This window comes from Diplotaxodon limnothrissa, linkage group LG18, assembly GCF_057381915.1.
Source record: "Diplotaxodon limnothrissa isolate DT_005_m linkage group LG18, D_limnothrissa_male_GT1.1, whole genome shotgun sequence".
Taxonomy (NCBI): domain Eukaryota; kingdom Metazoa; phylum Chordata; class Actinopteri; order Cichliformes; family Cichlidae; genus Diplotaxodon; species Diplotaxodon limnothrissa.
This window is the reverse complement of record NC_140613.1, coordinates 15,770,664-15,797,293: the sequence shown is the minus strand read 5'-3', so window position 1 is coordinate 15,797,293 and position 26,630 is coordinate 15,770,664. Positions and strand designations below refer to the sequence as shown.

Sequence of the window (26,630 nt, the reverse complement as noted above, 5' to 3'; positions counted from 1 at the left end):
AGGTCACTGTACGCTGTATATGTGGTACTTTTTGTATTTCTCCACAAGCTCTGCTGTAGCCCTAATGTAGCCCTGCACATAAATGTTAAACGTAAGGATTAAGCACCAATTAAAGAGGGTGTGGTGCTGTATGGACCATAACTGTAACTCCATTGTGGTCATATGTGTAGATGCAAAACAGGAAGTAACTGAGGCACTGGGACAGCCCAGTCTTCCTCCTGAGGCTGCTGAAGAAGGTGATCTCCATGAACTTTGGGAAGCATCAGCCAAGAAACGACGCATGAGTCGGGAGCCAACTCTGGACTCCATCTCTGAACAACCAGAGGAGGATGGCAAAAGGGGTCAGAGCAAATTAGACCAGAATCAGCTTCCACAATCTGAGAAAGTGGAAGTCAAATCAACAGAGAAGGAGCAGGCCATTGTGTCAAAGAAGCAGACAGAAGCCAGCCTGTGCACCAGCTCTGAGGACGAGTCTGTTTCTGGGCGTTCGACGCTTGTTTCCTACCTCAAAAAGAGCAGCAAGACTACTGAGACAGTGACAAAGGAAGCAGATACTCTAGCTACTGAGAGGTTCTTCGCACATTTCCAAATGTCAGAGCAGAAAACTTTGCAGCAGACAGAAGTGAAAACAACTGTAGTTCAGCAAACCCAAGAAAAACACGTGTCTACAGAGGAAACTAGCATCATGGAGATCGGTAAAGAGGATGACCCTGAGCTCAGAGAAGCTGCTGTTAAGATTCAAGCTGCCTTCAAGGGCTACAAGGCCCGCAAGGACATGCGTCCTGTTTTTAAAGAAGTCTTCAAAGACCAGACTAAAGAACCTAATGGCACCATACATCTGGAATGTGTGACAGAAGGTAAACCTGATAAGGTCCGCTGGCTGAAAGATGGAGAACCACTGACGGATGGCAAGCATCATCATATTGATATCTATAATGATGGCACCTGCTCACTGGTCATTACTGCAATCACCACCAAGGACACTGGAGTTTACACATGTGAAGCCACTAACAAGTTTGGGGTAGCTTCTCACAGTGGTAAGGTGACTGTGGGAACGGTAAGAGAATCATCGGGCCGACGGCCGCTTACTGTAGGTTACAGTGCTGACAGTGAGCCTGAGAGCTCCTCCGGAAGTGAGATGGATGAGTCGCTGAGACAGGCAAGCAGACGCCTCCGGCGCCTGTTGCGCACGCGTCTCCCACCAGATGTTGAGGAAGAACCATTTGTCAGTGCAGATGAAGGAGACTTGCGAGCCCCAGACCCACAATCTTACCGTGAAGATGACAATTATATCTACATTCGTTTTGATTCACGGACAGAAGCTGAAGTTGCCTCTATGAGATTTCAGGAGATGTTTACAGTCCATGGGGTTCCTGTGGAGACCACAATCTTACCTGCAGGACCTCACAAAGTGGAGCTGCGAATTAAAAAGATGAGCTACATACAAGATGGTACACAGACGCCCACACAAGATAGACAGCCTCCTGCTTTCATGACTGGAGCTCCAGGTAAGAAGCAGCTTGCTCTCTGTTAATTATAACTTTCTTTATTCTTACACACATTTTGTCTGGTTAGTAATGCACCAAGTTCAATACACCAAGAACAATTTCTATGTAAGGGGTGGGATTTTTATATTTGCTTTCCGTTTGCTCTTGTTGCCAGCTGCACCGGTCTTCTTAACCGAGCTACAAAGTCAGGATGTTCCAGACGGTTATCCAGTCAGCTTTGACTGTGTTGTGATTGGCAAGCCACCTCCCACTGTTCGCTGGTATAAGGATGGCAAGCTGCTGGAGGAGAACGACCATTACATGATCAATGAAGACCAGGAGGGCTGCCACCAACTTATCATCACCACTGTGTTGCCTACTGATATGGGGGTCTATCGCTGCACAGCTGAAAACAGCAGTGGCATTGCATCTACTAAAGCTGAACTCAGGGTTGACAGTAAGTGAACAGATGATACAAGAAACACACGTTTGCTTTTTAAATACCTGTCCTGGGATAATTGACTAGGCAAACTGTACAGCATCTGTACATCTTTAATGACTTAAAAAATGAGAATTTGGTGCACAAATTTGAATTTATTTTGGACACCAAATTCTTGTTTTTTGAAGTCATTGAGATGTATGCTGTACATCATTCCACCCTGGAAAAAGAACAGTTCAAAGAAAGCATGAAATGTGGCGACTGTGGTTCAGAGGGTTGGGAAGCTTATCTTGTAACCAGAAGGTTTGATCCCCAGCTCTATCTCCAGCTCTATCTGTTTTGGACAAGACACAGACCTACTGCCCTACTGATGATGGCCAGAGGGGCCGATGGCGCGATATGGCAGCCTTGCTTCTGTCAGTCTGCTACAGCTGTAGCTTGCCTCCACCAGTGTGTGAATGTGAGAGTGGAATTGTAAAGCGCTTTGAGGGTCTCGAAAAGGCTATATAAATGCAATCCATTATTATTGTTATTATTAAAAGGGCAAAATTACTACAATATTCATGCCCGTAAATGTATGCAAACTTCTGTATAGCTTGTTTTTTTAAAACAGAAGAGAACTTCAGACAAAGTCAGAGCAAAACTAGCATGCAGAATATGTGAGATGGACCTTGAGCCTCCCCTAATATAAAGGCAGGTTTCTCACCCTGCCTTTATATTAGGCAGGGGTAAAAAAACAACAAAAACAAACCCACAAAACCTACAGCTATACAGATGTAGCATTTAACTGAAGCATGAAGCTAATTTCCGAACCATAAATCAACATCTTAGAAAAGCAGAGTCCCTTTACACCTTAAGCATTGTATAAAACTATAATAAAATTCCTCCATCAGTGTCTTGCAGCTCAGATTATGACACTGCTGCTGATGCCACTGAGACGTCTTCTTACGTCAGTGCCAAAGGATACATGTCCAGGTAAATTTATTTATGTTTATTTATTTATTTATATGAACTAAACCTTTATATTGAGGCCTTCACATACAGTTATAGATATACTGAAGCTGCTGTGCTTTACTCTCCTCCAACAGGGAAACTGAGACCTTTGAGTCTGTAGCTGAAGATGATCAGCTACCGCAGGTTGTGGAGGAGCTTCATGATGTTCACGTCTGTCCAGGTTCACCTATTGCAAAGATGCAGCTTAAAGTAAAGGGTAAAGTAAAGATTTGTTAATCCATCCCAGTGTTCTAAAAACATTGCATATGATTTAAGAATAATGTTTGTCAAATTTTTGTTGTTTTCCAGGTTTCCCGAAACCCAGAATATACTGGTTCAAAGATGGCCACCCTCTACGACCTTCAGAAAGAATTCATTTGTTAGCAGAGAGAGACGTTCATGGCGTGGAGATCACGGAGGTGAAAAAAGAGGATATGGGGGAGTACTCCGTCTACATCAGCAATGCAGCTGGTTCTGCTTACTCCTCTGCCCGGATGATAGTATTGAGTATGTATACACGTGCCTGAATACAAAATACAAATCTCAAATGAAACGATGAGATACACTTTATACATTTGCAACACTTTTTGCAACAGGTCCTGGGGAGATTTTACCACAAGAGAAAAAGGGTAATTTAACATTTATCCTACAAACCACAGCACAAGTATATGTACTTTCAGTAGACATGTCCATATATTCAAAATGTCACATTATACACTTTATTTTCACAGACCCTAAAGAGCCCCTGGTGCCACCCCGCTTTATTGAAAGGTTCAGCAATAGGAAGGTGAAACAAGGAACAAGCATCACTCTGTCTGTGAAAGTAGAAGGTGCGTTACTACACTTTTCTAGATAAGAAGAAAGTCTAGATTTTGGGCTCTATCTGCCACGCATCATTATTACAAAGTCTCCATAATCACCCTTCTTCTCTCTTAGGATCTCCTACTCCCATGGTCAACTGGCTAAAGGAGGAATCTTTGGAGGATGTCCTGTGGATCAAGCCTGACACTAAAGGATACAAAATAGCAAGCTCTGGGCGCCACCACAGTCTCATCTTGATGGACGTGGGCACAGAGTACACTGGTGCCTACACCTGCATTGCAACAAATAAAGCTGGACAGTCCATCTGCACTGCTCACTTGGAGGTGGATGAGAGTAAGGAGAATAACGTCATCAAGACACTTTATTTTGAAATGACAGGTTAAATGAGTGTCTTCTTATATCAGAAACACTTAGCAGAGCACTTTTCAAACCACCCTTCTTCTTTTTTTCTCCCTCCTCTCTAGCTCCTCAGCCCAAGAAAGAGACAGTGGCTTCAGAGTAAGTTATTTTTGAAACCTTTTGATTGCCTTGCACATAAAAAGATGTCTGTAGTAAGTACATTTAATATAAATGTAAATACATGACAAATTTTAATACTGAAATCCGCTCAGGGTTCTTGGGATTACAGTTAGTCCTCCACAGGAAGATACTAGCAAAGGAAAAGGTAAGACGTACTAGCTAATCATCAGGCCCAGTAATGTTTATTTTTGATAAGATATATAAATGAATAAAAATAAATGTTAAGATATTTATGGTGTTCTTTACTTTTTGCCAACCCTTAAGAGGGCAAAATGCCTTTCCTAGGTGAAGTAGGTTCAGAGGAATTCCTCATGAAACTCACCTCTCAGATCACTGAAATGGTATCAGCCAAGATCACCCAAGGTAAGTGGACCATTATAGCTCTGCATTAAATATTCAGAGACTAATGAGTTCATCGTACTTTATAAAATACAAACCTTTATGTCCATAAGGCATTTCAGAACTGGTCTATTCCGGCTTCAAGTCTGGTTTAAACCAAGATAAATGAATGATTATGCTAGCATTGGACTTTAGCTCCTTCTCAACAAGTCTCATAAACAGTTTAGATTAAAAAGAAAAAACCCAAAAGGTTTCACCTCAAGAGAACATACATTCTCAGGAGAACAAACATTAAATTATATGACTTGAACGATCACAACACCTTCAATCTCTTAAATTACCTTGTGTCTGTAGTTGTACTAAAAATGTGCAGGTTAACTATCCATATTCCCTCTGCAGTGACTGCATTTGGTAGTTACTAATGCTGAAGACTGAAGTATGGATCATAGATTATGTTGCATACAGTGCTTCTGTTGCATTGCTCTGTTATTTTCTTGTCAGGTTTGGTTGAATTCTTTGAATTCATTCTGGCTGTTTAAGAAATGTTTAATCCGAATGCTTTAATGCTTAAATACTGAACTGGCTATCACTTTCCTTTGTTTCTGAACACCAAACCTGACCGAGGAATGTTTCTTAGTGCCATGTTAGTGCTTATCTAGTGCACGCTTTAGCTTATTTATGCATTTATGACATAAAATCTCCCATTCCTTCATACAGACATCATTTCCTAACCACCTTTACACCCATTAGTTTATCACTCCCACTAAATAAATACTCATTAAATGATTAATTTGTTATTCAGACAGTTTACAGAATCATGAAGTGCTCCAGTGGATGAAATCTTGGCCCAAATCTGCCAGTATGTATCCCAAGTGCATCAGCATCACAGATACTCTGCAGTTTTCCACTGAAATATTTTCTATCTATTAATAATGACTTTATAAAACAGTTTTCCTTACATTTCCTTTTACATACAAGAAATATTTAGTTATACATACAACAACTCTATTTCAGTGTCAGCTTAATAACAGCTAAGCCATCCCCTTTTATTTCTGTTAGTGCCCTCTATATCTCCTTACTCATCCTCAATGAGTTTCCTCATCCTTTCTCTTGTTACTAAAATAGTTTTTGCAATAACCTATGAAGCTTCTGTATAAGTGGAATACATGCTCACCAAGCAGACATGTATGTGGAGAGCTGAGATAGAAGTGAAGCTGCCTGTTGTCATGATACTAATACAGTAATACATGTTAGAGCATTAGAATGATTAACCACTGTGGATTTCTCCCCTCTGTTTTTGCATCGTAAAAACTATGTCGTTACTTCAGTATACAGAAAAATTCAAATTGACCAGGTAAATACAACACTGGTACACGCTAGCACACAGTTATGGTTTTAAATATATATTTAAGCTGATGGACCTGAGTGAGTGTGGGTACTAATACCTACTGCATAGGTTTAAAGGACAGATTATACTAATTGGACATTTCCGTGCGACTGACCCGTCCTCTTTTGACTTCCTCCTTACTGCTCCAGCTTCATTACGCGTACCAGGTGGTGACAGTGATGATGAGACCAAGACACCTTCTCCATCACCTCATCACGGTCGCTCCCGTCCTCCCTCCCTCATTGCTGACTCCTCCTCTGAGTCTGATGAAGGAGACGCCAGGGGAGAGGTGAGATACAAAAAAATTTCCATTAAGTTCATAATGTTCATAAATTTTTGGCCTTTATATCAGAATTTCATTGATTAAATTCTGACACACCATGGCAGGATACTATATAAAACAAGGAAATGAAAGTTTTAATGGTGCAGTTTATTTGAAGAAATAAAGGGAAATTCAATTAAGTTTTTTTTTTTATACATAGACAGGTGTGAATGGTTATGTCTCTGTGTGTTAGCCTTGGGGCAGATTGGTATTCTGTCTCTCACCCTCTGACAGCTGGGATAGCTTCCAGTCCCCCTGCAATCCTGTTATTAATACACACACATATATATATATTTTTTTATAGATGTTTGATATCTATGTAGCAACAGCTGATTACAACCCCATCGTGGCGAGCAAAGATTCCATCTCTCTAAAAGAGGGACAGTATGTTGAGGTTTTGGACTCGGCTCACCCGCTCAAGTGGTTAGTTCGGACCAAACCCACCAAAACGACACCATCCCGCCAAGGCTGGGTCTCACCGGCCTACCTGGACAAAAAACTCAAAGTATGTCTCAAGACAATTGCTTCCAGCTTGCCACTGCATGTTGCACGCATTGGGTAATATTTTTTTTAAAAAAAATTAAAATTTCTATTACAGCTGTCTGCTGATGCTGGCGATCTTCCAGAAACAAGTGTGGAAGAGGTGTCTGAAGGAGAATACAAGAGAAAATTATTGTAAGTGAAGCATGTTTGTCGTGACAAAGCAAACCAACCAAAGAACCATAACAAACTATTAATTCGTGCTTCTAGCCAACTGATCCAGGAACTGATAAACGGAGAATCAGAGTTTGTCAAGGAGGTGGAATTCTTCACCTCCCATCACCTGAAGCATGCAGACAGTTCTGATGCACCGCCTGACGTCACCAGCCAGAAAGAGGCTATTTTCAGAAACATTGATGATATCAAATCCTTCCATAACAAGTGAGCTCACCTCTTAAATGTTATTTTCAGCCATTTTTTAGTATAATCAGTATGCATCATTCTTATGATTTTCTTTTTAGGGCATTCCTTCCGAAGTTGAATGACTGCGACACTGATGATGACATAGCCATGTGTTTCCTGAAGAACAAGGAGGGCTTTGAGAAGTACCTTCAGTATCTTGTAGGTCATAGTCAGGCTGAATCTGCCATCAGTGACAAGACTGTGCACAGCTTCTTTAAGGTAACAGCAGAATTGTTATTGCTATACTATGAATTACAAATGTGCCAACTGTTAAAATCTTTTTTTTTAAACTCCAAAAAACAGGAATATACTGACACAGCACAGGCTAATTCAGACCCTGCAGATCCACCAGTAAGAAGCATAAATGCCTATCTCCAACAGCCACTGGAGAGGATTCAGAAGTACAAGGCCTTCCTGAAGGTAATAGAGTGCATGCATACAATCATCTTAGAGTCAGTTATTTACTTTTCAGTCATTTGCTTTTAGAGCCTTTAAATTATGTACACGATCAGTGTAACTTCAGTTTTGTTGAAATTTCTGCTGCAACATCTTCAGGAGCTCATTCGAAACAAAGCAAGAAATGGTCAGAACTGCTGCCTGCTGGAAGAAGCTTTTGCAATGGTGTCTGCACTCCCTCAGCGTTCTGAGAATACCCATCATGTCTCCATGATTGAGAACTATCCTGCCACCCTCGAAGTTCTTGGAGAACCAATTAGACAGGTACCACGTAGCTGCCGACTGTGCAGGGTCTTGATTACACATAAGCATTTGACTGTCTGCATATGCTTACTCTCTCCCACCAGGGGCCTTTCCAAGTGTGGGAGGGTGCTCCTGGAATTAGAACGTCCTCTAGAGGTCACCACCGTCACGTCTTCCTCTTTAAGAACTACTGCATTATCTGCAAGCCCAAGAGAGACAGCAACACTGATACACAAGCATATATTTTCAAGAACATGATGAAGGTAAGTGTTTTTAACATAATCTAGTTTCATCTTTTCTTTCATGGTCAGCGGCCTAAATGATGTTTGTTGGTTTCTTTATCTTGTTTCAGCTGAATAACATTGATGTGAATGAGACAGTGGAGGGTGATGACCGTGCCTTTGAGATTTGGCATGAGCGCGAGGATTCTGTGAGGAAGTACACCTTACAAGCCCGAACTGTTACCATCAAGAACTCGTGGCTGAGAGACCTCAGAGAACTGCAGCAGCGATACAGCATGCCTGCATGGAGTGAGTGGGACTCCATGCAGTTTTACTTTTTTCTTTACCTCTCTATTGCTTGGAATTTCTAGCACAGCTTTTTATACCAAACTATTTTCTAGGTTCCCCTGATTTTGATGAAATTCTGGCAAACTGCACAGCAGAGCTGGGCCAGACTGTTAAGCTGGCTTGCAAAGTTACTGGAGTACCCAAACCTGCGGTTACCTGGTACAAGGGTGAGGCATTTCCTCTATGGTTATTAGCCATGTGGAGTGACATTCAAAGACTGTTTCATGAGTGGTTTTGTTTACTTGTTGGATGCAGATGGACGCGCAGTGGGGGCAGATCCACATCACATCATCATCGAGGACCCTGATGGTTCCTGCACACTAATCCTGGACAATATGACTGCAGATGATTCTGGTCAGTACATGTGCTTTGCCACAAGTCCAGCTGGCAATGCCAGTACTCTGGGAAAGATCACAGTTCAGGGTAAGTGGCACATCATACCTATATATAGGATGATCCTAAGAGTATTCTTTTCTACTGCTTCATTACACTTTTCTTGTGAACAATGATGAATAGTCTAAAACATAAAACACTGTCATGTGTTTCTTTTAGTACCTCCTCGTTTTGTAAATAAAATAAGGAATGCCATCTTTGTTGCCGGTGAGGACGCTCAGTTCACCTGTGTAATACAAAGCGCCCCCAAGCCCAAAGTGAGGTATGGATACCTTCCTTATGTTTTCTTCTTTCCTTCATTTTGATTCAGTTTTGCAATTTTTTTTGAATATCAACCCCGTCCTCTAATCTTGTCTCCTCTCTGCATGTGTCCCTGTTCAAGGTGGTTCAAGGATGGCAGGCTGCTGACTGACCAGCAGAAATATCAGACCTACAGTGAGCTCCGGAGTGGCGTTCTGGTTCTGGTAATCAAAAACCTGACAGAGAGAGACCTTGGACACTATGAGTGCGAGGTTGGTCTAGACTAATTCATTTCCATTTATCTGTATTCGTTTTGTGACATTTCAGAGTGTACATAATCTCTGGGCAATCACTTAGTAAGGTTAAGACCATACAGCATTACATAGAGAGATATAACAATTTGAAAGCCCTGTTGCAAGTAACAGTAAAATAAATACATTTAAGAGGAAGAAATGTCTGGCATGAAGAGGCTCTGGGAGGGCAGTTATAATATGTGAGACAGGGAGACTCGTGAACCTCGAGTTTTGTACACTTAATGTTAAATGATTGACATAAGTACTCCAAATATATTAGGATCATTAAAACTATTAAGATCTATTTGTTCAGAATTTGGAGCTCTACAGTAAGAGGTCTCAATACAAGAAAATATCTCAGATAATTACAAAAATAACATTTCCTTTATTTTTAAGGGTCAATGAGGGGAGATTTTAATGCAGGTCATGCATTTGCCTTTGTGCCTATAAATTAGTTTCAAGATAGTTGATATTAATTAGCAGCAGTGAGTTACATTTATGACTCTAAAAATATATCTGTTGGATTTCAGTTGTCGAACCGTCTGGGCAGTGCAAAGTGTGCTGCTGACTTGGTCTTCCCCTCCGCTGTGGCTCGCTCTGGTGAGCAGGCCATCACCATTGAAGGTAGCAAGTCTGGCTTTATCCATACAGTCTTACTCTTTTCGGACGTTTTGTGGTTTTTGTTGAGCAGAAAATGCTTTGAGTGCAGCTTTAGCAATGCAAAATAACCATCATGCTTTGTCCATGTTCCTCCCACAGTTACCGAGCAGGAGACGAAAATACCAAAGAAAACCATCATCATGTAAGTACGATCAAAGTAAGATCGAATAGTTGGATGTTGAATAATCTTGGATTTTCTTAACTTAACACTACAGTATACTTTAATAAAATAATTTCTATATAATATATATTTTAGGAATCTTTAAGGGGGTTCTTTTAAGATAAAGTTCCACTGCAGTTTTGGGGTTCATGTATCTGTGTAGGTATTGCTTTTATCATTAGATAACATTGCCCATCATAGGGCATTTTGGGGCATTTTTCTGTATGTGTGTGTGTGTGTGTGTTTTTCCTCTCTGGCTCCATGTATGCATTGTGTAGTATTTATAGCCTCGATGCAAAAGGAATCTATCACAAGGATAATGAAAGGGTGGGCTGTTCTCATCAGGGTGCTGTCTACTTCAACTGTCAGCCTAATTACTGCAGCTTATTACTATCATATTATTTTTAAATCCAAGACTCCAAGCAAGGTGGGTTTTATTTACATAGGCCTAATGCACTTCTTATTCCAGTGAGGAGACTATAACCACCGTGGTGAAGAATCCTCGAATGAGAAGACACAGATCACCTGGCTTGACTCTTGCTGGTGTCCACCGCTCTGAGACTTCCACCCCCGAGCTTCCTACAGCCAGGACAAGGAGGATGCCCACTCCAAGAAAGACCACTATCCCAACTCTCTATGTTACTGATCCCCAGGGGGCGGAAGCCAGGGGAACAGAGAGCAAGCCCAGGTGGGTTGAAGTAGAAGAGGTCATCGAGTATAAGGTCAATAAGTCTCCCAGGTTGTCCAGGAGGAGAGGTATTTCGCCAGCAGGGTCTGATCGTGCAGGCACACCCTCGAGACCCAAAAGGTCTCCAGTGGAAAACCCAAATGCTAACAATTCCAACAACAAGCTTGTGGAGCAAGCACAGGCCCACCTGCAGGGAGACATCAGCAGCCAGCCGCTCTCATGGGAGGAAGAGGTGACTGATGCTGCATCTGGGTCTGCTTCTGGGGAGCCGCACGAGCTCTCTTCTGTTCTCGCTACAGCTGGAGAAGATCACGACGACCTGGATGATGAACAAACTGTAATTTTTGAACCCGATGACGAGGAGGATACATCTGCAAGAAAGCAAGAGCCTGTGTTCCTAAAACAAGGAGATCGTGTTTTAACCCTTGAGGACTTGGAGGATTACGTCCCAGAGGAAGGAGAGACTTATGGCTCCTCCCACACGCAACACGTTAACGAAAAGCCTTGTGAGATCTCTGTGCTTCAGAGAGAGATTGGCGGTTCTACAGTGGGACAGCCGGTGCTTCTCAACGTGGGCCGGCCTGATGTGGTGCCCCGGCAAAGGACTGGCTTCTTTAGTCGGTTCAGGGAGAATCTCTCCAGCAGCCTTTTCTCATCTGCTGTCCCACCGCAGGCCAGGGAGGCTCGGTCCAGGGCGGAGAGGAATGTGCCTATTCAAGTGAGCCATGCAAAGCTGGAAGTGAAGCCTTCGTACTGCTCAGAGGTGCAGAGAGTTGAGGGCAGGCAGCAGAGTTTTAAAACCAAAGTGTCAACTCAGACCTATGGTTACACATCAGTTGGCAATCCTGTCACTCTTCAAATTAGAGATGACCTTTATCAGAACCAGTGAAAAGCAAACATTTAATTTGGCATCACAAACCCTCTTAGTCTTAAATAGGGACATTCACTAAACATGAAAATACAGATCGTAACCTGAGCAACATTTACTGCATTTGACAAACCATTCCATTTTTAGCCTGCCAATCAGATAATAGTGTCATCCTTAGATATTTTCTTGACAGACTGTTAGACTCTACTGTCTCTTACAGATGAGATGGAAACTATAGGGATATACATGTTGTGTGATGTACAATATGCATGATGGGCAGAAGCTAAGAAAGGTCTGACATTTACTGATTAAAACCTTCATATCTAATGGTGAGTTGAAGTCTTTAAATAAAATAAATGTTTTTTGGTTATACATACAGTGATTGACAAATTTATGAGACTGCCACCCCCAGTGTAAGGTTTATGTCACAGCTCCCTAAATTAACAGTACTGGTGATTACCAACAAGTTTTATGTTTCTGTGATGGTTAATCCACTGGTATACCATATTACAGTTATTTACTTGCATGATTGTTATAATTAATTTGTGACTGCAGAGAAATCTAGTGTCTATTTTTTATTGGTCTTTATTGGGTATAAAATGCATTTTTGAGAGATAACAAATTACAATGATGTTTAACAGTGTACCTACGCTGAATGATCAGCTTTACTCCCCAGTATTAACTGATCCAGATGTAATCCTTAGTCCATTGCAACATACATGAATAGGATTTATATTTTTTCAGGTTTTACTTTGGTACCATTCAGGTCATGCTATGGCACTTTGGATTCCTGGAGCTGGAAATATTGGGAGGTAATGAGATGCATGTTTCAAGTAAACAACACTGAATATAAAAGTAGTGTAAACTTGGGGACTGTTGTGTTTCAGGAGCTGTTAGTTAATCAAATTGGAGAATCACAAATCTCTACTACATTATTTTGTGGTGTTGTGAATGATTCCTTAGTGAGCAGTTTATAAACACGACATTTGCGCGAGCAAATCATTTGGTAGGTGAACAGATGCCTGTTTCCAAGTTCCTACCATCAACTGAATTTTTTACTCAACTTTTTTGGCATTTGTGTCTGCTAGTGCGGTGAAACAGCCTGTAAACTCAGGTTGTTACAGGGATATTCCTATGCAAGTGACAAATATGTAGATGAGTGACTGCATGTATTTGCTTCTCCAAGACAGATGTGTTTCTCTAGAATAACCAGTTGTCATCCTATATTTGATTGAGCGCAGATGTTTATGCAAAGTACTTCAGCTGACAAAATTTACTAACTTTTTAGTGCAATTTAAAAGTAACTAGAGTAACTTCCTAATTAAACATGTGTGGTGTTTGTGTTGATCAAAAGGTGTCTGTTAAAAGGATGATTTTATGTAATAATTTTAAATCACAAACTGATTGTACTTGCTTGTACTGTACATGTGTAGTTTTGGACAAAACATGGTTGAGTACAACGTGTTCAATTGAATAAAAGTACTGCAAATATGCCACATAATTAGCTTCTGTAGTAATTTCTTTATATAGCACAAACTCTGCATTGTTGTATGGTAACATTTACTGATGTTTCAACATAAAAGTCATAGTGCTGAGTACATGTTTACAACAAGCACATTCCTATAACAGCTAGTTTGGTTTTAAAGAGGCCTTCGTGTATTTGTTCAGCATGATGTAACATTTGTGAGACTTGAATTTAAATAGTAGCATCAGGAACATAAAGTACTCTGAGCAAAGGAATGAATGTTACAAGATACAGGAATATAACGATTTAGGCATAATTGGCTATCCAATCTAAAATGGACATTTTTAAAATATTTACTGTTTTCTCAATTCTAAGCAATAAAAAAAAAGCAACAAATTTGCTGTCATTTTACTGTACAGCTAAAGCTGAAACTTACACAATATAAAGTTTTCACAAATGTACAACATTAAATAAACATGTGTTATAAAAGAATACAATGTAGTTGTACTGTTTCTAACTCTGTGATGGGATTCAATTCTACATGAGCACAGCAGTATTTAGTTTTCCAGCAAACAAAGTGTAAGGAACCAGGACATTACCTGGCAAGTTATATAACATAATAAAAAAATAAAGCGTTTACTAACTCTGGAATAATGTTACTGTTTCAAAGGTATATCCCCTAAAAGTAAAGAGTCACCACATGTTCCTGATAGGCTTGGCCAAAATAGTCTTTCTTACCTTCCTCACATTTCACCAAGTCTACGATTACATTTGTGTAAATAAACTAAAAGCTGATGATGACAGATGACACTTCAGGTAGGAGGGTGAGAGATTAGCTGGCTGAATGCTTAATCTCTCTCACCCTCGCTAGCTGGCACCAAAAATATTAGTTTATGAAACTCATGAACATTATCAGAACACAACACTGATTCACGATTAGGTTAAGCGGCTATCTGCCAAATTAAAAATAAAATAAAATCAGCTTTCCTGATTATTTTGATCTTAACAATGCACAGTTGTGTCAGAATAAATGGCTTAACTACACAGCCAGAGCGTAGCAACACTACTCAGTACAGGCAGGTGGTGCTCACTTTGAACTATGACAAACTGTTTATCTTTAGGGAGATGAGACTAAACTCGAAATCCACCCCAACATTTGCAACTGCCATGTTTCACAGCTCACTCAGCTCAGCTGTTAATCAGAAGTAATTGCCCTCTGACGAGTGCTGTGCACTACAATATGACCTAAATACATCACATAAGCATAACACAAAGGAGTGTCTGTATTTTTAACAGTACAGAAAGTACTCTGTCTAAAAAAAGAAAAAGAAAAAAAAAGCCTGGTACCACACGATACTAAGATACTGCCCAAACCTACTTACCAAATTTTAAAGGGGGCCCGAGTGCTGGTTTTAATCTCTAACTCTGACCATCACTTGTGTATTTCACTGCATCTAAGACATTAAACATCAACACAGTGTAGCTGGTTGCAAAAGACTGAAAGAAACCCCACCCCCCTCAAAAAAAAAAACAAAAAAACCCCTAATCCTTGAAAAACCAGTCTGTCCAGATGATGCAATGAATTGTACTTCTGCAAAAGAATACGGTTGCACACAGTATTTTCTGTCTGCATCAAATTGTTCCCGCTCATCATGCCAGTTGTACTTCAAGTAAGAGTTCTCAGGGTGTCTCCTCTTCAGTGTAAAAATAAAATGTGAAAAGCACTTTGTTTGTAAAAAAAATTAAATAAAAATGTCCCACTTTACACTAAGTTATTTATTAGTAACTACTTCTAAAAAAAAAAACTTTTTGTATATCTGCTGAAGGAAATTGTCCTAGTTTCAAAGACCACCATCTGAGGGAATGTACAAGAGTGGAATTGTGTGTCGGTGGAGTGGCTGAGCGACGACCATGATGCTGCTTTCTCCTATGAGGACACTTTCTTGACCTTATGAATTTCCTGCAGGAAAAAAAAAAAAAAAAAGGTTTTATAATTAGTCAGGGAACACATCGATCTGTGGCAAGAAACTAAGAACAGACTAAGAACATGAAAGCAAGCCTATGCAACGTTTGCTGAACAGTAATCACTCTGGCTGCAAGTAGTTTTTTATAGGATGTGGTTCCAATATTTTTCTTATCCATAACCTACCAGTCATACCGGACGAAAATCCTTTGAGCTAACGGGATTCAATAAAGGTTTATTCTTCATCAACTTTTAGTAACATCTTTCTGACAAACATCTAAGGTTAAATGCATCAATCAATCAATCAATCAATTTTACACAAGTCCAACTAGTACAGAGGGCTTACTATAAATTTAAAACCTCTCTGAAATGATTGAAACCTGTAATGACTGCAGTCATTCTCAATTTGGTGACAGTTTGATTAGATTGCCATCAGATTCATAAAGTTTAGATAGATTTTTTGTTTCAGAGGTTCCATGAGGTCCTGGTGGACTGAATGTGAACAGTTAACATCAAATTTCTGTTTAATGTGAATTTCTTTGTATGCAGATGGCAACAGATTTGCACTTTCCACCTGTTTGTTACAAAAATTGCATGCACTTGCTGACATGCTCCTATTCAACTGCAGAACATCTCCGTCTTATTGCTGTTTATAAATCACAGTTTTGTCATTTTGAAGACAGAGTAAATATCCCTATTCGGATGTTTAGTTTAGAATAAAATACATTGAATAATTAAAAGTGTTCCTGGCATAACATTTAAAGTTAATGTTAAAACTTTAATTGCCAAACTTTAAACTGACAGATTGCAAAAAACAAAAAAATAAATAGAAAGTGTGTGTTGTGAAATCGTAACTCACCTCCTTAAGAGCGTCTTTCAACTTCGCATAAGCATCGTCCAAATTATCATTGATGATTATAACATCAAACGCACCAGGTTCTTTGCCTAGAAAGAGATCCATTCATGGTCGGTTATGACGTGCAGATTTATAGTTTGTAACTTTGATCTGTTGAGAGCAAATCACAGCTACTTACTAAACTCCATCTCGATTTTGGCTGTCTGTAAACGCTTTTGGAGGCTCTCCTCCGACTCTGTTTTTCTGCCTCTTAGACGCTTTTCCTGAAACAAGAGAACAGGTTCAACCTACAGAAGCAATTCAGAAGCCAAAACCCGTTTTACCTGATCCCTGTGATGCAAAATTTAACTGGTGACAACACCCACTTGTTTGGTGGCAAAAATGGGAAACTACAGACACGTGCTGTGTACACTTCAAATCTTATGTGCTTACCAGGATTTCCATGGATGGTGGCTGGATGGAAATGAACATTGGATTGAGGTCTGTCTTTTTGATGTTCTTCACACCCTGCATATCAATGTCTAATAAACAGATGAGGTTCTTGGATTGGACCTCTTGGACAGCTGCTTTACTCGTCCCATACAGGTTCCCGGAAAACTCTGCACTCTCAATAAAATCGCCATTGTCGATGCCTGCCTGCATCACATCCCGCGTAACATAATGGTAATCTGAAACCCGGGAGGAAAAAAGAAAAAAGAAGAAGAAGAAAGAAAGTACACAAAAAAAGGACAATTGAGAAAAAAATCCAACTGTTTAATCAGCCTGCTTTCAGGTTCATTGGTTGTGAAAGAGCAGTGACATGCCGTACCTATGCCGTTCTGCTCTCCAGGTCGGGGTTTTCTTGTCGTATCTGAGAACGGAAAAGACACTTCTGTCACACTAGAGTTTAAAAATCTGGCGCTGCAACAATTTGTTACTCGCTTAGGGAGAAAATAAAAGCTTTACTCATGACTAACAAACCTCAACAGCAAAATAATAAATATTAAAAGTAATGTGAAATTCTTTACAGGGACATAGACACACTTACGTGAGATGCTGAAGCCAAAGACACCTTCATATTCCTTCATGAGCTTCTTCAGCAGAGTGCTCTTTCCCACCCCTGATGGGCCACTACACACCACGGGCCTGGGTCCAGCCATAACTGAAATAACAGCGGAAAAGAAGAGTGTGGTTTGTTATAGGAAACAAATGGGCGAGGCTGCAGAGCAAATCTGTAACCACACAATATGAGTCATCACTGGACCAACTTTACTCTGTGCAGTCACAAGGGTTTTTGCTTCTTTTGTTAGTAAAAGGCAGGTAAAGAGAAGCCTCGGCGAGGTGAGGGACACGCCATAAAATGCTAAGCCAGCAATGTTTTAAAAAAAAAAAAAAAAAAAAAAACCATGATGAGAGCAAAACAGCCCTCAGGAGAGCTAAAGCAATCAACTGGTAAGCAAGCTGTGAAGTTACCATAGTGCTGTCGAGGAACAACTACTAATTGAAGCACCCAACTCTGGTTGTGAGTGTCAGAAAGAAAAGGAAATTATCTAAAATTTAATTAACAGATATTTTTATTTACTCAAACTACACCTTCATCAGCCTTCAAACTAAAATGTGCAAACATCTTGTGAGCAGGCAGTCAGAGTTCTTTGTTTCTCTACATCTCTCTTTTTCTTCCCTGTTACATCACATTTCTTTTATTACAAATTGCTTGACTATCAACCAAAAGTAAAGAATTAAGCAATGAGTCTCACGTTCCTCCTAACCCCCTTACCTCAAAACACACAGAGCTGACGCAGACAGGAAAATCAAGTCAACAGGAAGGGAACGATTGTGTGTCTGCAGATTGTGTTTAAAAGCAGATGGGTGGAGAGACGGGGAGTGGGCAGGGCCAATTTTACTGCACTAGTTTTTTTTTTAAAGTTCCATCTTATGATTCAGTTTAAATATCTTATGACTTGGTAGTGACTTGCTATAATGCAGCCATGTATGCATTTTGGTTTCAGCCCTAATGCTCAAACAACCTCTCATTACAAGACACTCAAAGTGTCTCGAAAAAACACTGAACCTAGTAAAGAAGATAACACAGCATAATAAAAGGCATTAAAACACTAGTTTTAACTACACTACTACGTCAAGGTGAGGTGTCTGAATCCCAATAAAGTCTAAGCAATCTTTTAAAATGAAAGCAAAAGTAAACTGATCTGCATGTTTGGATGCTCGTGTGATCTTTTAAGAGCAGAGAATAAAATTCACATTATTATGAGGTTTCTGATTTCCAAGCAGTTTTCCTCCATCATCTTTCAAATGCTTCCCATAAACAGAATCATGGCTAATAAAAGGATGTAGGAGTTCCTTTTATAAAAACTGGATTCTTTAAATAATTTATAGGATTTTATGTTTAATATTTGATTATTTAATCCAGCAGGGCTGGACTGAGACTGTAAATCATGCAAAGCCACTCTAGCGGAGTCCAAGTATGAAATTATCAAGCTGTAAAGAGCATAGCGTGCACCCTTTAAGTAAGAACACAAGACACTAAAATAATTAACACAGAACACCTTTCCTACATAAACTGAGCAGCATGAGAGGAAATGAGAGCCATGTGAGTTTATAATCAACACACAGCATTTATTGGAAGCTGCATGGCGCCTGACTTTAACCACGTGCACTAAATTGCATGTAATGCAATCATTTCCTGAAGCGCGATTTGAAAATCACATGCAATGTTGCATTTTTAAAGTCAGAGACAATCCGCTTCATGTTCAGTGTGAACGTTACAAGAAATAAAAATCTGGATATTTTTCTTTAAAGAAAGTTTATGCAGCCTCCTTTTAAGCAAATATTTCTTGATATTTTGCATATTTGGTTCTTATATGGGCTTAAAAAGACATTATAATAATATCCCTGGTCTCTGGAATTTTTCTAAAAAGCCCCAAAACAAAACAAAAATGAGTATGTCAATACAAACCACCTTGAGGTAACTGCTGTTGTTATTTGGTGCTATAAAATTAAAACTGAATTGAAAAAAAAATCTAATTGATGTCTAATTGAACTGGGAAAATGTAGCTGGAAAAAATAAGTTACAAAGCTTTGGTCCATCTTGTAACAATCCTGTAATACCACACAGGATGTTGGGTGAACAGATACAACAAACTAAACGTGGGGAAAAACAATGACGGGAGGTAGTCAAATAGATTAGTGCAGCTTTTCCAAATCTCTTACTAAGTAAACACAATAAGGATAAAAGGCAGCTAAAGTTAGCTTTTGCACCACATGAAAGCTTTATATACACTTCTGTATCTTCTCTTAGTTCAGCTTCTATTCTGTCTGGTAACAGTCTGTCAGTTTCTGTAGGGATCCACAAATTGGTATACATTTTTCTCAGCAGTTTTTAGGCGATTATGACACACACAATTTAGCTGCTGCTTCGTTTTCTCTATAGTATTTTCCATTATAGCTTTTTTTTTTTTTGGGGGGGGGGGGGGGGGGGGGGGGGGGTAATTTGTAATTTTCGCTGATGGGCCCAACATTAGATGGTTTACTTAATTTGACTGTAATAAGAAGCCTGCCCTTCATATTTACTGGGTAAGGCCCAGAGTTTAGAAAAGTGTGTGTCCTGCAGACCCAGCCAAAATGTGGGACGCTGTCTCAAGATGTGTGAAAGGCAGGAGAACAAAAGAGGGGACATCTGGTCGCCCTAACACTATGTAACATCAAGATAACAGTGGCTTTGTTCTAATCAGGAGGACAAACAGTTCGTATCTTTTTCACATAGTGAGGCCTCGTCATCTGTTTCTCATATGCATTTGATGTTAATATATAGCACACAGGAACTGCAAAGTCTGTATGTTATAATCATATAAAAACTGACATTATTGTAATAAGAAGTTAAAGTTGTTGGAAGTGAAATGGGGATTTAAAATAGGCTTAAATGCACTTCTACCATTATTCCATGCCTGAATCACACATCCCAAACCAGACTTACTAACAATTAAACCACAGGTAACATTGTGTCAGCCATGTTAATTTAAAACACTCTGGTAAACACATGAACCATCTTCTTCTCTTATGGGACTCCAGGAATGAATGGCACGCTCAGATATCGTGACACAACACGCAATTTGGAGAGAGCAGAAAACCCCACCAAACGTCCTCATTCCTACCTGAAAATAGCCTGGAAAAATGTCTCATTATGGGACAGGAATAGCGTTAATCCACAACTTAAAGCACCGTCTCCTGCGTGTCTTCTCCCTCCCTTGCTGTGCTCCGAGTCTTCACCGCGAGAGCCATTAAAGATACCCGTGCTGCCTACGTCATCACCACAGGCCAAAACACCAACAAGTGACGTTCACGAGCGTCAAGAATGCGCGCGAGAGAATGCTGAAAAAGCAGGGCTTTTAGCAACATTAGCCAAACAAATAATGACGAAGACGCTGATATTTTAAAGCTATTATTATTGTGAATGCATGTATGCTTTCAACTGGAATCAGGCAGCCTCTTCAAAAGCGGCAGTACCGACATGTGCGCGGGCTGGCAGTAATTACTATAACCTAAAGACGCATATTAACGATTTTAAGCTAACTAGCGTTTAAACAAACTATTTCCCCTGCGCTCTGCGGAGACTTGGGGAAACTGGAAGCAGTTTGCCTCTAGGCAAAGGAAGCATTACCACTAAGAAGCAAGCCTCTCACCAACAGGTCCTAGTAACCATAGGGAATTTAAACTTACCACAAAAACTCCCCGGATGAGTGTTAGCTGAAGGCCTAGCCGGTCGCGCGGGTCATGTGCTAACGTGGCTAAAAGTTAGCTCTTCGCGTTAACAGGACGTTGTTTTTGCCTTAACTTTTAGAGATACCCGATTAAAATGTTCGGTTCCTCGAGATCTGGAGGTGTACGGGGAGGTCAGGACCAGTTCAACTGGAATGAAGTGAAAGTCGACAAACACAGAGAAAACTATCTCGGTAAGTACAGGAGATAGTAGCCATCTGTCTGCTATCAGCAGCAACCAGATGCGGTGCTGCTCATATCGCTCTAACTGAGCTCTTAAACTACGCACACCACGGCCTCACATGCAACTCTCCCATACCTTTTGTTGTCGTTTCCCTCATTACACGAAGTCTGGATGGGTCTAATGGCTGGGTTTTCGCCTTGTCTTTCAGTCTACACAAAGCAAGTCCTAGCTTTCATTGCTCCCACCCCTGAGCACAGACACGTAGTCTCTCCGTTATGTGAGCCTACACAGTTGCCAGCATGCCCAGCAAACCAACAGCAGCTAGCCTACATAGCGGCCACCACCGATGAAAAATAGGACTCCCAAAAGTAACCCTACTTAAATTGTTCAGGAACGTGCATTTTAAAAAGCACTCATGGAAAAGCATCATATTAATATTATTGTACAGTAAGGTCCTCATTATAGATGATGTTATCAGCATATGTTAAAATATATTGTTTAAACACGTGGCTGTGGAGGGGAGGATGCTAATAGAAAGATTTTAAAAAAGTATTTTTTCTTTTAAGTTGTACATAATAAGGAAACTTAAAAAAGGGACAATACTAACAATACCAACATCATCTTTGCCATGACTAATGAATAAGTCGTTTTAGTGAGGGGCCCCTAAAATCCATTAAAGTTTGTGTTTGTACACACACAATTATCGTGTGTACACAAGACATTGTTTTAATTGACTTTACCCTCCTATACGTACTGTAAATAATTTCAAAACAAAAATGCACAATTCTTGACTATTTGGGGAAAAAACAATGTTGACACCATCTGGATTTCTGTAACACTGGCTTCATTCAGTGTTATGCTATGGCCCAAAACATAAACCTTTCACAATAAAGCTCAAGATCCTGTTGAGAGTTTTCAAAATAAACTGAATAAACCTCAGACTTAAACGTTAGAACAGGCTTTTCCCTGCAGCAGCCCTGTAATAAATACTCGCAAAGAAAACGGCGGTCGTTACAACCTATGTCTAAAAATGTGTAGTTTCATGCATCGGTAAAACACTCGACTCCAGATACACGACGCCCAGCTGGAAACACTTCAGCTACCCGAGATTCACAGAATTTACAGAAAATGATAAATTTTTGTTATTTATATCATTATCGGACGATAGATGTTTTTTATCTGGATATGGTCATATCGCACAGCCCTACTTAAGAATGAAAAGGAAATTATCATACATCATGTTCTGGAATCCGTAATCTTTATCACGTGTCATCACTTCCTCTGTTTCCAGGTAACTCCTTGATGGCACCAGTGGGGCGTTGGCAAAAAGGCAAAGATCTGACATGGTATGCAAAGGACAAAAAGGGTGGTGCACCTTTGTCCAGAGAGGAGGAACTTGCTGCTGTCAAGGCAGCAGAGGAAGAAGCGTTGATGGCTGCACTGTATGTACAACTTCCCATAAAAGAGATAAAACAGGAAGTTTAAACTGACCAGTTTAGTAATTTCTCATTTTCCATTATCAATTTAGAGGGCACAAGAATATAAAGAGACAACCGACTGGTCTAACCAAAGAGGTGTGTGACTTAAATTATGAATGATTTAAAAAAAAAAATCTGCTATTGTTCAAAAGCTTAGTGATGTGAATTTTTATTTGACTTTCTATGGCAGGACCTTGTAGAGGTTTGCAGGAGGGACGAGGCTGATGGCGACGAGAGAAATGTTGACCGTGTTTCTGGTTTAGGAAGCTCCAGGTGACTTCTTTTTATGTTTGCTTTTTCCACATGAAACAGTGATGTTTAAAGGTGCTTTATTTTTGGAGTAAAATAAATAAATCTAGAAAAGCAACAACATAAAAATAAATGAATATTTGTTAAAAGGACAGTATGCATCACTAAGGTGAAGGTAGAACCTGAAGGTGAAGGTAGTTTAATCTTTATCAGGGACTCTTGTTTTAAATTAATCATACACTCACTGGTCACTTTATTAGGTACCCCCTTGCTAGTTCGTTGGGGGTTATTAGGGTTCAACGCCATTTTGCCTTCAGAAATACTTTAATTCTTCGTGTTATAGATTCAACAAGATGCTGGAAACATTCCTCAGAGATCTTGGTCTATATTGGCATGATAGTACCTCACTGGATATCTTATGTTTTAAGTTAAAAACCCCCAAAACAAACTATTCTCTGTAAACGCTAGAGATTGTTGTGTTGGAAAAACCCAGTATATCAGGAGTTTCTGAAAAACTCAGACCAGCCCATCTGGGACCAACACCAATGCCTTGCTCAGTGTCACTTTTCTTCACCAATCTGATGCTCAGTTTAAATTTCAGCACATTTTCTTAAACATGTCTACACATCTAAATGCACTGAGTTGCTGCCTTGTGACAGGTTGATTAGATATTTGTTGAACGGGCGTACCTAGCAAAGTGGCCAGTTAGTGTATTTGATAAGTCAGCAAAAATGTAAACTGTCATCATGGAAAAAGTGGTGTCAAAAGAGCTTCTTTTCTCAATGTTTTGATTCTAAAGTGTCTTATTGTGTTTTCAATGTTTCCTTCTGCAGTGCAGGGTCTCGGAGAATGGTCCTGTCCCAGAAAGAAAAGGAAGTTGCTAAAATGGGCTTGCCGGTTTTTACAGTAAGATTGTGTTATTACCTTTTTTGGGGTAGTGGTGCTTAGACATTACTCTGCTTTGAGGCATTTTACACTCTGTGCAAAAATTAAGAAATGCTTTTTGTCCAGCACGTCAGGACTGAAGGTCATACAGAAGCTTCAGCAACAAAAACAAATGAGAGTGCAGTAAAACAGGTGGAGGAACAGAGGTGAGACTGGATAATTAATACTTGTAAAATGTTGCAGACACACAAACTTTTAGATTTACTGGACAAAATCTGACCCTGTATCCAGTTTCTTAAGTTTTCTTTTAATAATAGCCAGTGAACAAATGAATGAGAATGCGTAAATAATAATAATACTGATAATAATACATTTGAAATGAAAAAATAATGTAATTTGTTGAAATGTAATCTTCACTACTTTCTTTTCCCTCTCTGAAGGCATGACAGTAATAAGAAAAACAAAGAAAAAAAGAACAAAAAGGAGAAAAAGAAAAAGGAAAAAAAGAAAAAACGAAAAAGGAGAGACTCATCCTCCTCCGATTCTGAGGACAACAGGAAGAGGTTGGTTTATTTCTGCATTTAACGTTCAAACACTATTCAGCGTGAGTCTGGACCAAACTCAAAATATGTTTTTAGAATCGTGTTTTTAAAGACGGGGGCTGTGGAGGTAGATCAATCCCTGGCTGCTCCCACTTCTAATTGGAAGTATCTTTGGGCAAAGAACCCCAGTCTGCCCTCAATGCGTCCATCGGAATGTGAGCGTGTGTGTATTAGGTTAAAAGTGCTTAGGCATGAAAAAAAAGCACTTCCTCAAGTAGGTGTGTGAATGGGTGAACGAGGTTTACATTAAGAAACACCAAAGTATTTGCTTACGGAGCTTGCTTCTTCGACATCTTTAAGAGTTCTAAACAAATGTCTGTCCTCCTCCAGAACATCTTATGTACGCAAACGTGCGTTACAACTTATCTGGTGCGGATCTTTTATTTTGATAGCGAACCACTTATGTGCAGCCCTGTTTATATTTTTAAATTACATTGCAGTCTTTTTGTTGGGAGCCAAATTGTTGTGTCAGCACTAGAGGGCAGTGAGGCACTGTCTTACATGCAACAACTTCACTTGTTGTGTTATATATGGGGTGCATGCGTCACAAGACTTTCTTTATATTTCAATATTTGAAGAGGCAGATTAAACATTGTTATTTATGTGCTTCAGTAACTTGTGCGATAGGAAAAGAATAACAATAACCTTGAACACAATTTTATCAAACAAAAAAAATAGCCAGTTATTTCCACTTGCAGGTGCCGTTTATTCTTCCATACCCTCACAGCATTAATCCCAACACTATTTGTTTCCTTGTACTTTTTAGGCACAGAAAGGACCACCATCATCATAATCCATCATACGTTAGTCAGAGCGGAGCCAGACCCCATGACAGCCACTCAAGGGGGGGAGCAAAGGCTGAGCGACAGCGCTCCAACCCCCATCATCGAAGGCAGCGGCACGACACAGACTCCTCTGATGGAGGATCTCCTGTCCCTCGCAACCCTGCCAGCCACAAGAAGGCCCCTGCTGGTGCCACACAAAGCCACAGGCGGCGCCATGACACAGACTCGGACGACTAATGTCGTGCCCACCCCCACCCCCGATTCAAACATGCATAATGTGGACAGAGTGCTCTACAGCAGTTTGACAGACCCTCAAGACCTTATTTACTTGAACAGCCAAACAGACTGTGGATGGACTCTAATCAGTGTAACAGACTTTAGCCTCAGGTTTTAACTTCTTCATTCAGAAGGTTGCTCATGTGACACTGGTGTTTTGGTTTGACAGTTTTTGATCACGTCGAGTTATTTAATCATCAAATATCAAGTACTCTGTATTGCTTTAAGCTTTGTATTTTGGGGGTTTTATCTTGGATAAATATAGAAACTTTTTTTCCAAAGCTAGTGGAATGATTTTCTTCCTTGTCCTCAAAGCTTTTATTTAACATTAGTTCAACCCTGATCATTGTTACTGCAAGCACACACAATAATCCCTCATGGAAATTCTTACATGACCCTGTCATGACATGACTCATTCAGTTATTTACATGAACGTGTCTGATTTATTTATTTTTTTTAAGGTTACCATAAAGACATGGTGCAACTGGCACTTTTTGCACAGGAATGTAGCTTCAAGGGCTTGCTGCCAAAGAAGCCTTCTACGATTATAATCAAACTGGTAAAAGAGTGTATGTTAATAAGCATTTCTTTTCTTGAATCTAAGCATGTAGTTTTGGTGCCTAACCACACAGTGACAGGGAGAAAAACCCCATATCAAAACAAATAAAATGCATAGACTTGAACCCCATTCTTTTGAGTGAAAGTTCTATTCGAGCCGTTCACCTGACTGCCTAAGCACTTGCCGGCAAAAATCCTTCAACACAAACTTCTATTGATTACATTTTCATATTGGAAAACCTAAACATTTGCTCCTTCAAGATGCTTCTTGACACCTTTTTTTCCATCTATACATCTCCGTCTCATCCTACTACTCAGACACTGGCCATTCTCCTTTCTAAGTAATCCCTCGTCATTCTAGGTTCAGCTCCGACTGGTGCGATACCATTGGAATGCTCTTTACTGGTCATAATAGAGTAGTGTTTGCATTTGCCTTGAATTGGTCTGAAAGAGGGTATTCTGTGGACTGGCACCTGGGGGGGTACACTAAAAAAAGAGCAAGGCATTCATAAAGAAGAGTGCAAAAAACTAGGCTGGCCCTTTTTTTTTTTTTTTATATGGCCGAGTACCGTTAGACCGCCACACACAAACCAAGCTGATGAAGCAGCAGGAGAGAAGGCTAGACAAAGCCACCCTATGAGGGACCCAAGACTCAAACTACCTCCTCTTCCACCGCTACCATACTCTCCTGCCATGTTTTACAGGCTTGGCTGCATTAACCGTAGCAGCCTAATCAACCTGCAAGAATGTGGTCCTA

At 40.1% G+C, this 26,630-nt stretch overlaps 3 protein-coding genes across 18 annotated transcripts in view; 2 read left to right on the top strand and 1 right to left on the bottom strand.

Moving 5' to 3' along the window:
• Nucleotides 1-13,341, top strand: part of obscnb (obscurin, cytoskeletal calmodulin and titin-interacting RhoGEF b) — a 62,383-nt gene extending 49,042 nt beyond the window's left edge. For 9 of the 13 annotated variants that reach the window (XM_085378843.1, XM_085378842.1, XM_085378830.1 and 6 more), the window contains 27 exons: nucleotides 171-1,508; nucleotides 1,663-1,944; nucleotides 2,820-2,901; nucleotides 3,015-3,136; nucleotides 3,229-3,426; nucleotides 3,516-3,548; nucleotides 3,651-3,749; nucleotides 3,856-4,074; nucleotides 4,206-4,239; nucleotides 4,353-4,405; nucleotides 4,525-4,623; nucleotides 6,136-6,275; nucleotides 6,613-6,813; nucleotides 6,907-6,983; nucleotides 7,059-7,229; nucleotides 7,310-7,469; nucleotides 7,554-7,670; nucleotides 7,806-7,970; nucleotides 8,054-8,212; nucleotides 8,302-8,479; nucleotides 8,572-8,685; nucleotides 8,774-8,941; nucleotides 9,071-9,173; nucleotides 9,294-9,423; nucleotides 9,975-10,068; nucleotides 10,204-10,246; nucleotides 10,734-13,341. In XM_085378843.1, the coding sequence (XP_085234969.1) occupies nucleotides 171-1,508; nucleotides 1,663-1,944; nucleotides 2,820-2,901; nucleotides 3,015-3,136; nucleotides 3,229-3,426; nucleotides 3,516-3,548; nucleotides 3,651-3,749; nucleotides 3,856-4,074; nucleotides 4,206-4,239; nucleotides 4,353-4,405; nucleotides 4,525-4,623; nucleotides 6,136-6,275; nucleotides 6,613-6,813; nucleotides 6,907-6,983; nucleotides 7,059-7,229; nucleotides 7,310-7,469; nucleotides 7,554-7,670; nucleotides 7,806-7,970; nucleotides 8,054-8,212; nucleotides 8,302-8,479; nucleotides 8,572-8,685; nucleotides 8,774-8,941; nucleotides 9,071-9,173; nucleotides 9,294-9,423; nucleotides 9,975-10,068; nucleotides 10,204-10,246; nucleotides 10,734-11,841 (5,687 nt within the window). In that variant the 3' untranslated portion in view covers nucleotides 11,842-13,341. The remainder of the gene's footprint in view (nucleotides 1-170; nucleotides 1,509-1,662; nucleotides 1,945-2,819; nucleotides 2,902-3,014; nucleotides 3,137-3,228; nucleotides 3,427-3,515; nucleotides 3,549-3,650; nucleotides 3,750-3,855; nucleotides 4,075-4,205; nucleotides 4,240-4,352; nucleotides 4,406-4,524; nucleotides 4,624-6,135; nucleotides 6,276-6,612; nucleotides 6,814-6,906; nucleotides 6,984-7,058; nucleotides 7,230-7,309; nucleotides 7,470-7,553; nucleotides 7,671-7,805; nucleotides 7,971-8,053; nucleotides 8,213-8,301; nucleotides 8,480-8,571; nucleotides 8,686-8,773; nucleotides 8,942-9,070; nucleotides 9,174-9,293; nucleotides 9,424-9,974; nucleotides 10,069-10,203; nucleotides 10,247-10,733) is intronic. The other 4 variants (XM_085378838.1, XM_085378841.1, XM_085378840.1 and 1 more) reach the window with 1 other exon arrangement.
• An 881-nt stretch (nucleotides 13,342-14,222) lies between these two features.
• On the bottom strand, nucleotides 14,223-21,299 carry guk1a (guanylate kinase 1a). 4 transcript variants are annotated; one of them, XM_085378849.1, is made up of 7 exons: nucleotides 21,176-21,299; nucleotides 17,132-17,245; nucleotides 16,913-16,954; nucleotides 16,537-16,772; nucleotides 16,283-16,367; nucleotides 16,108-16,193; nucleotides 14,223-15,245 (listed from the first exon to the last, which is right to left on the bottom strand). In XM_085378849.1, exons 1-7 carry the CDS (start codon nucleotides 21,195-21,197, stop codon nucleotides 15,213-15,215), a joined length of 618 nt encoding a protein of 205 aa, XP_085234975.1. In that variant the 5' UTR covers nucleotides 21,198-21,299; the 3' UTR covers nucleotides 14,223-15,212. The 4 variants fall into 4 exon arrangements, with proteins under 4 accessions (XP_085234975.1, XP_085234976.1, XP_085234973.1 ...); XM_085378850.1 differs by lacking the exon at nucleotides 21,176-21,299 and adding an exon at nucleotides 20,818-21,024; XM_085378847.1 differs by lacking the exon at nucleotides 21,176-21,299 and adding an exon at nucleotides 20,253-20,683.
• Nucleotides 20,431-25,492, top strand: lg18h1orf35 (linkage group 18 C1orf35 homolog). Its single transcript, XM_085378846.1, has 8 exons — nucleotides 20,431-21,050; nucleotides 22,332-22,482; nucleotides 22,569-22,614; nucleotides 22,709-22,791; nucleotides 23,601-23,673; nucleotides 23,779-23,858; nucleotides 24,093-24,215; nucleotides 25,021-25,492. Exons 1-8 carry the CDS (start codon nucleotides 20,954-20,956, stop codon nucleotides 25,274-25,276), a joined length of 909 nt encoding a protein of 302 aa, XP_085234972.1. The 5' UTR covers nucleotides 20,431-20,953; the 3' UTR covers nucleotides 25,277-25,492.
• The last annotated feature ends 1,138 nt before the right edge of the window (nucleotides 25,493-26,630 follow it).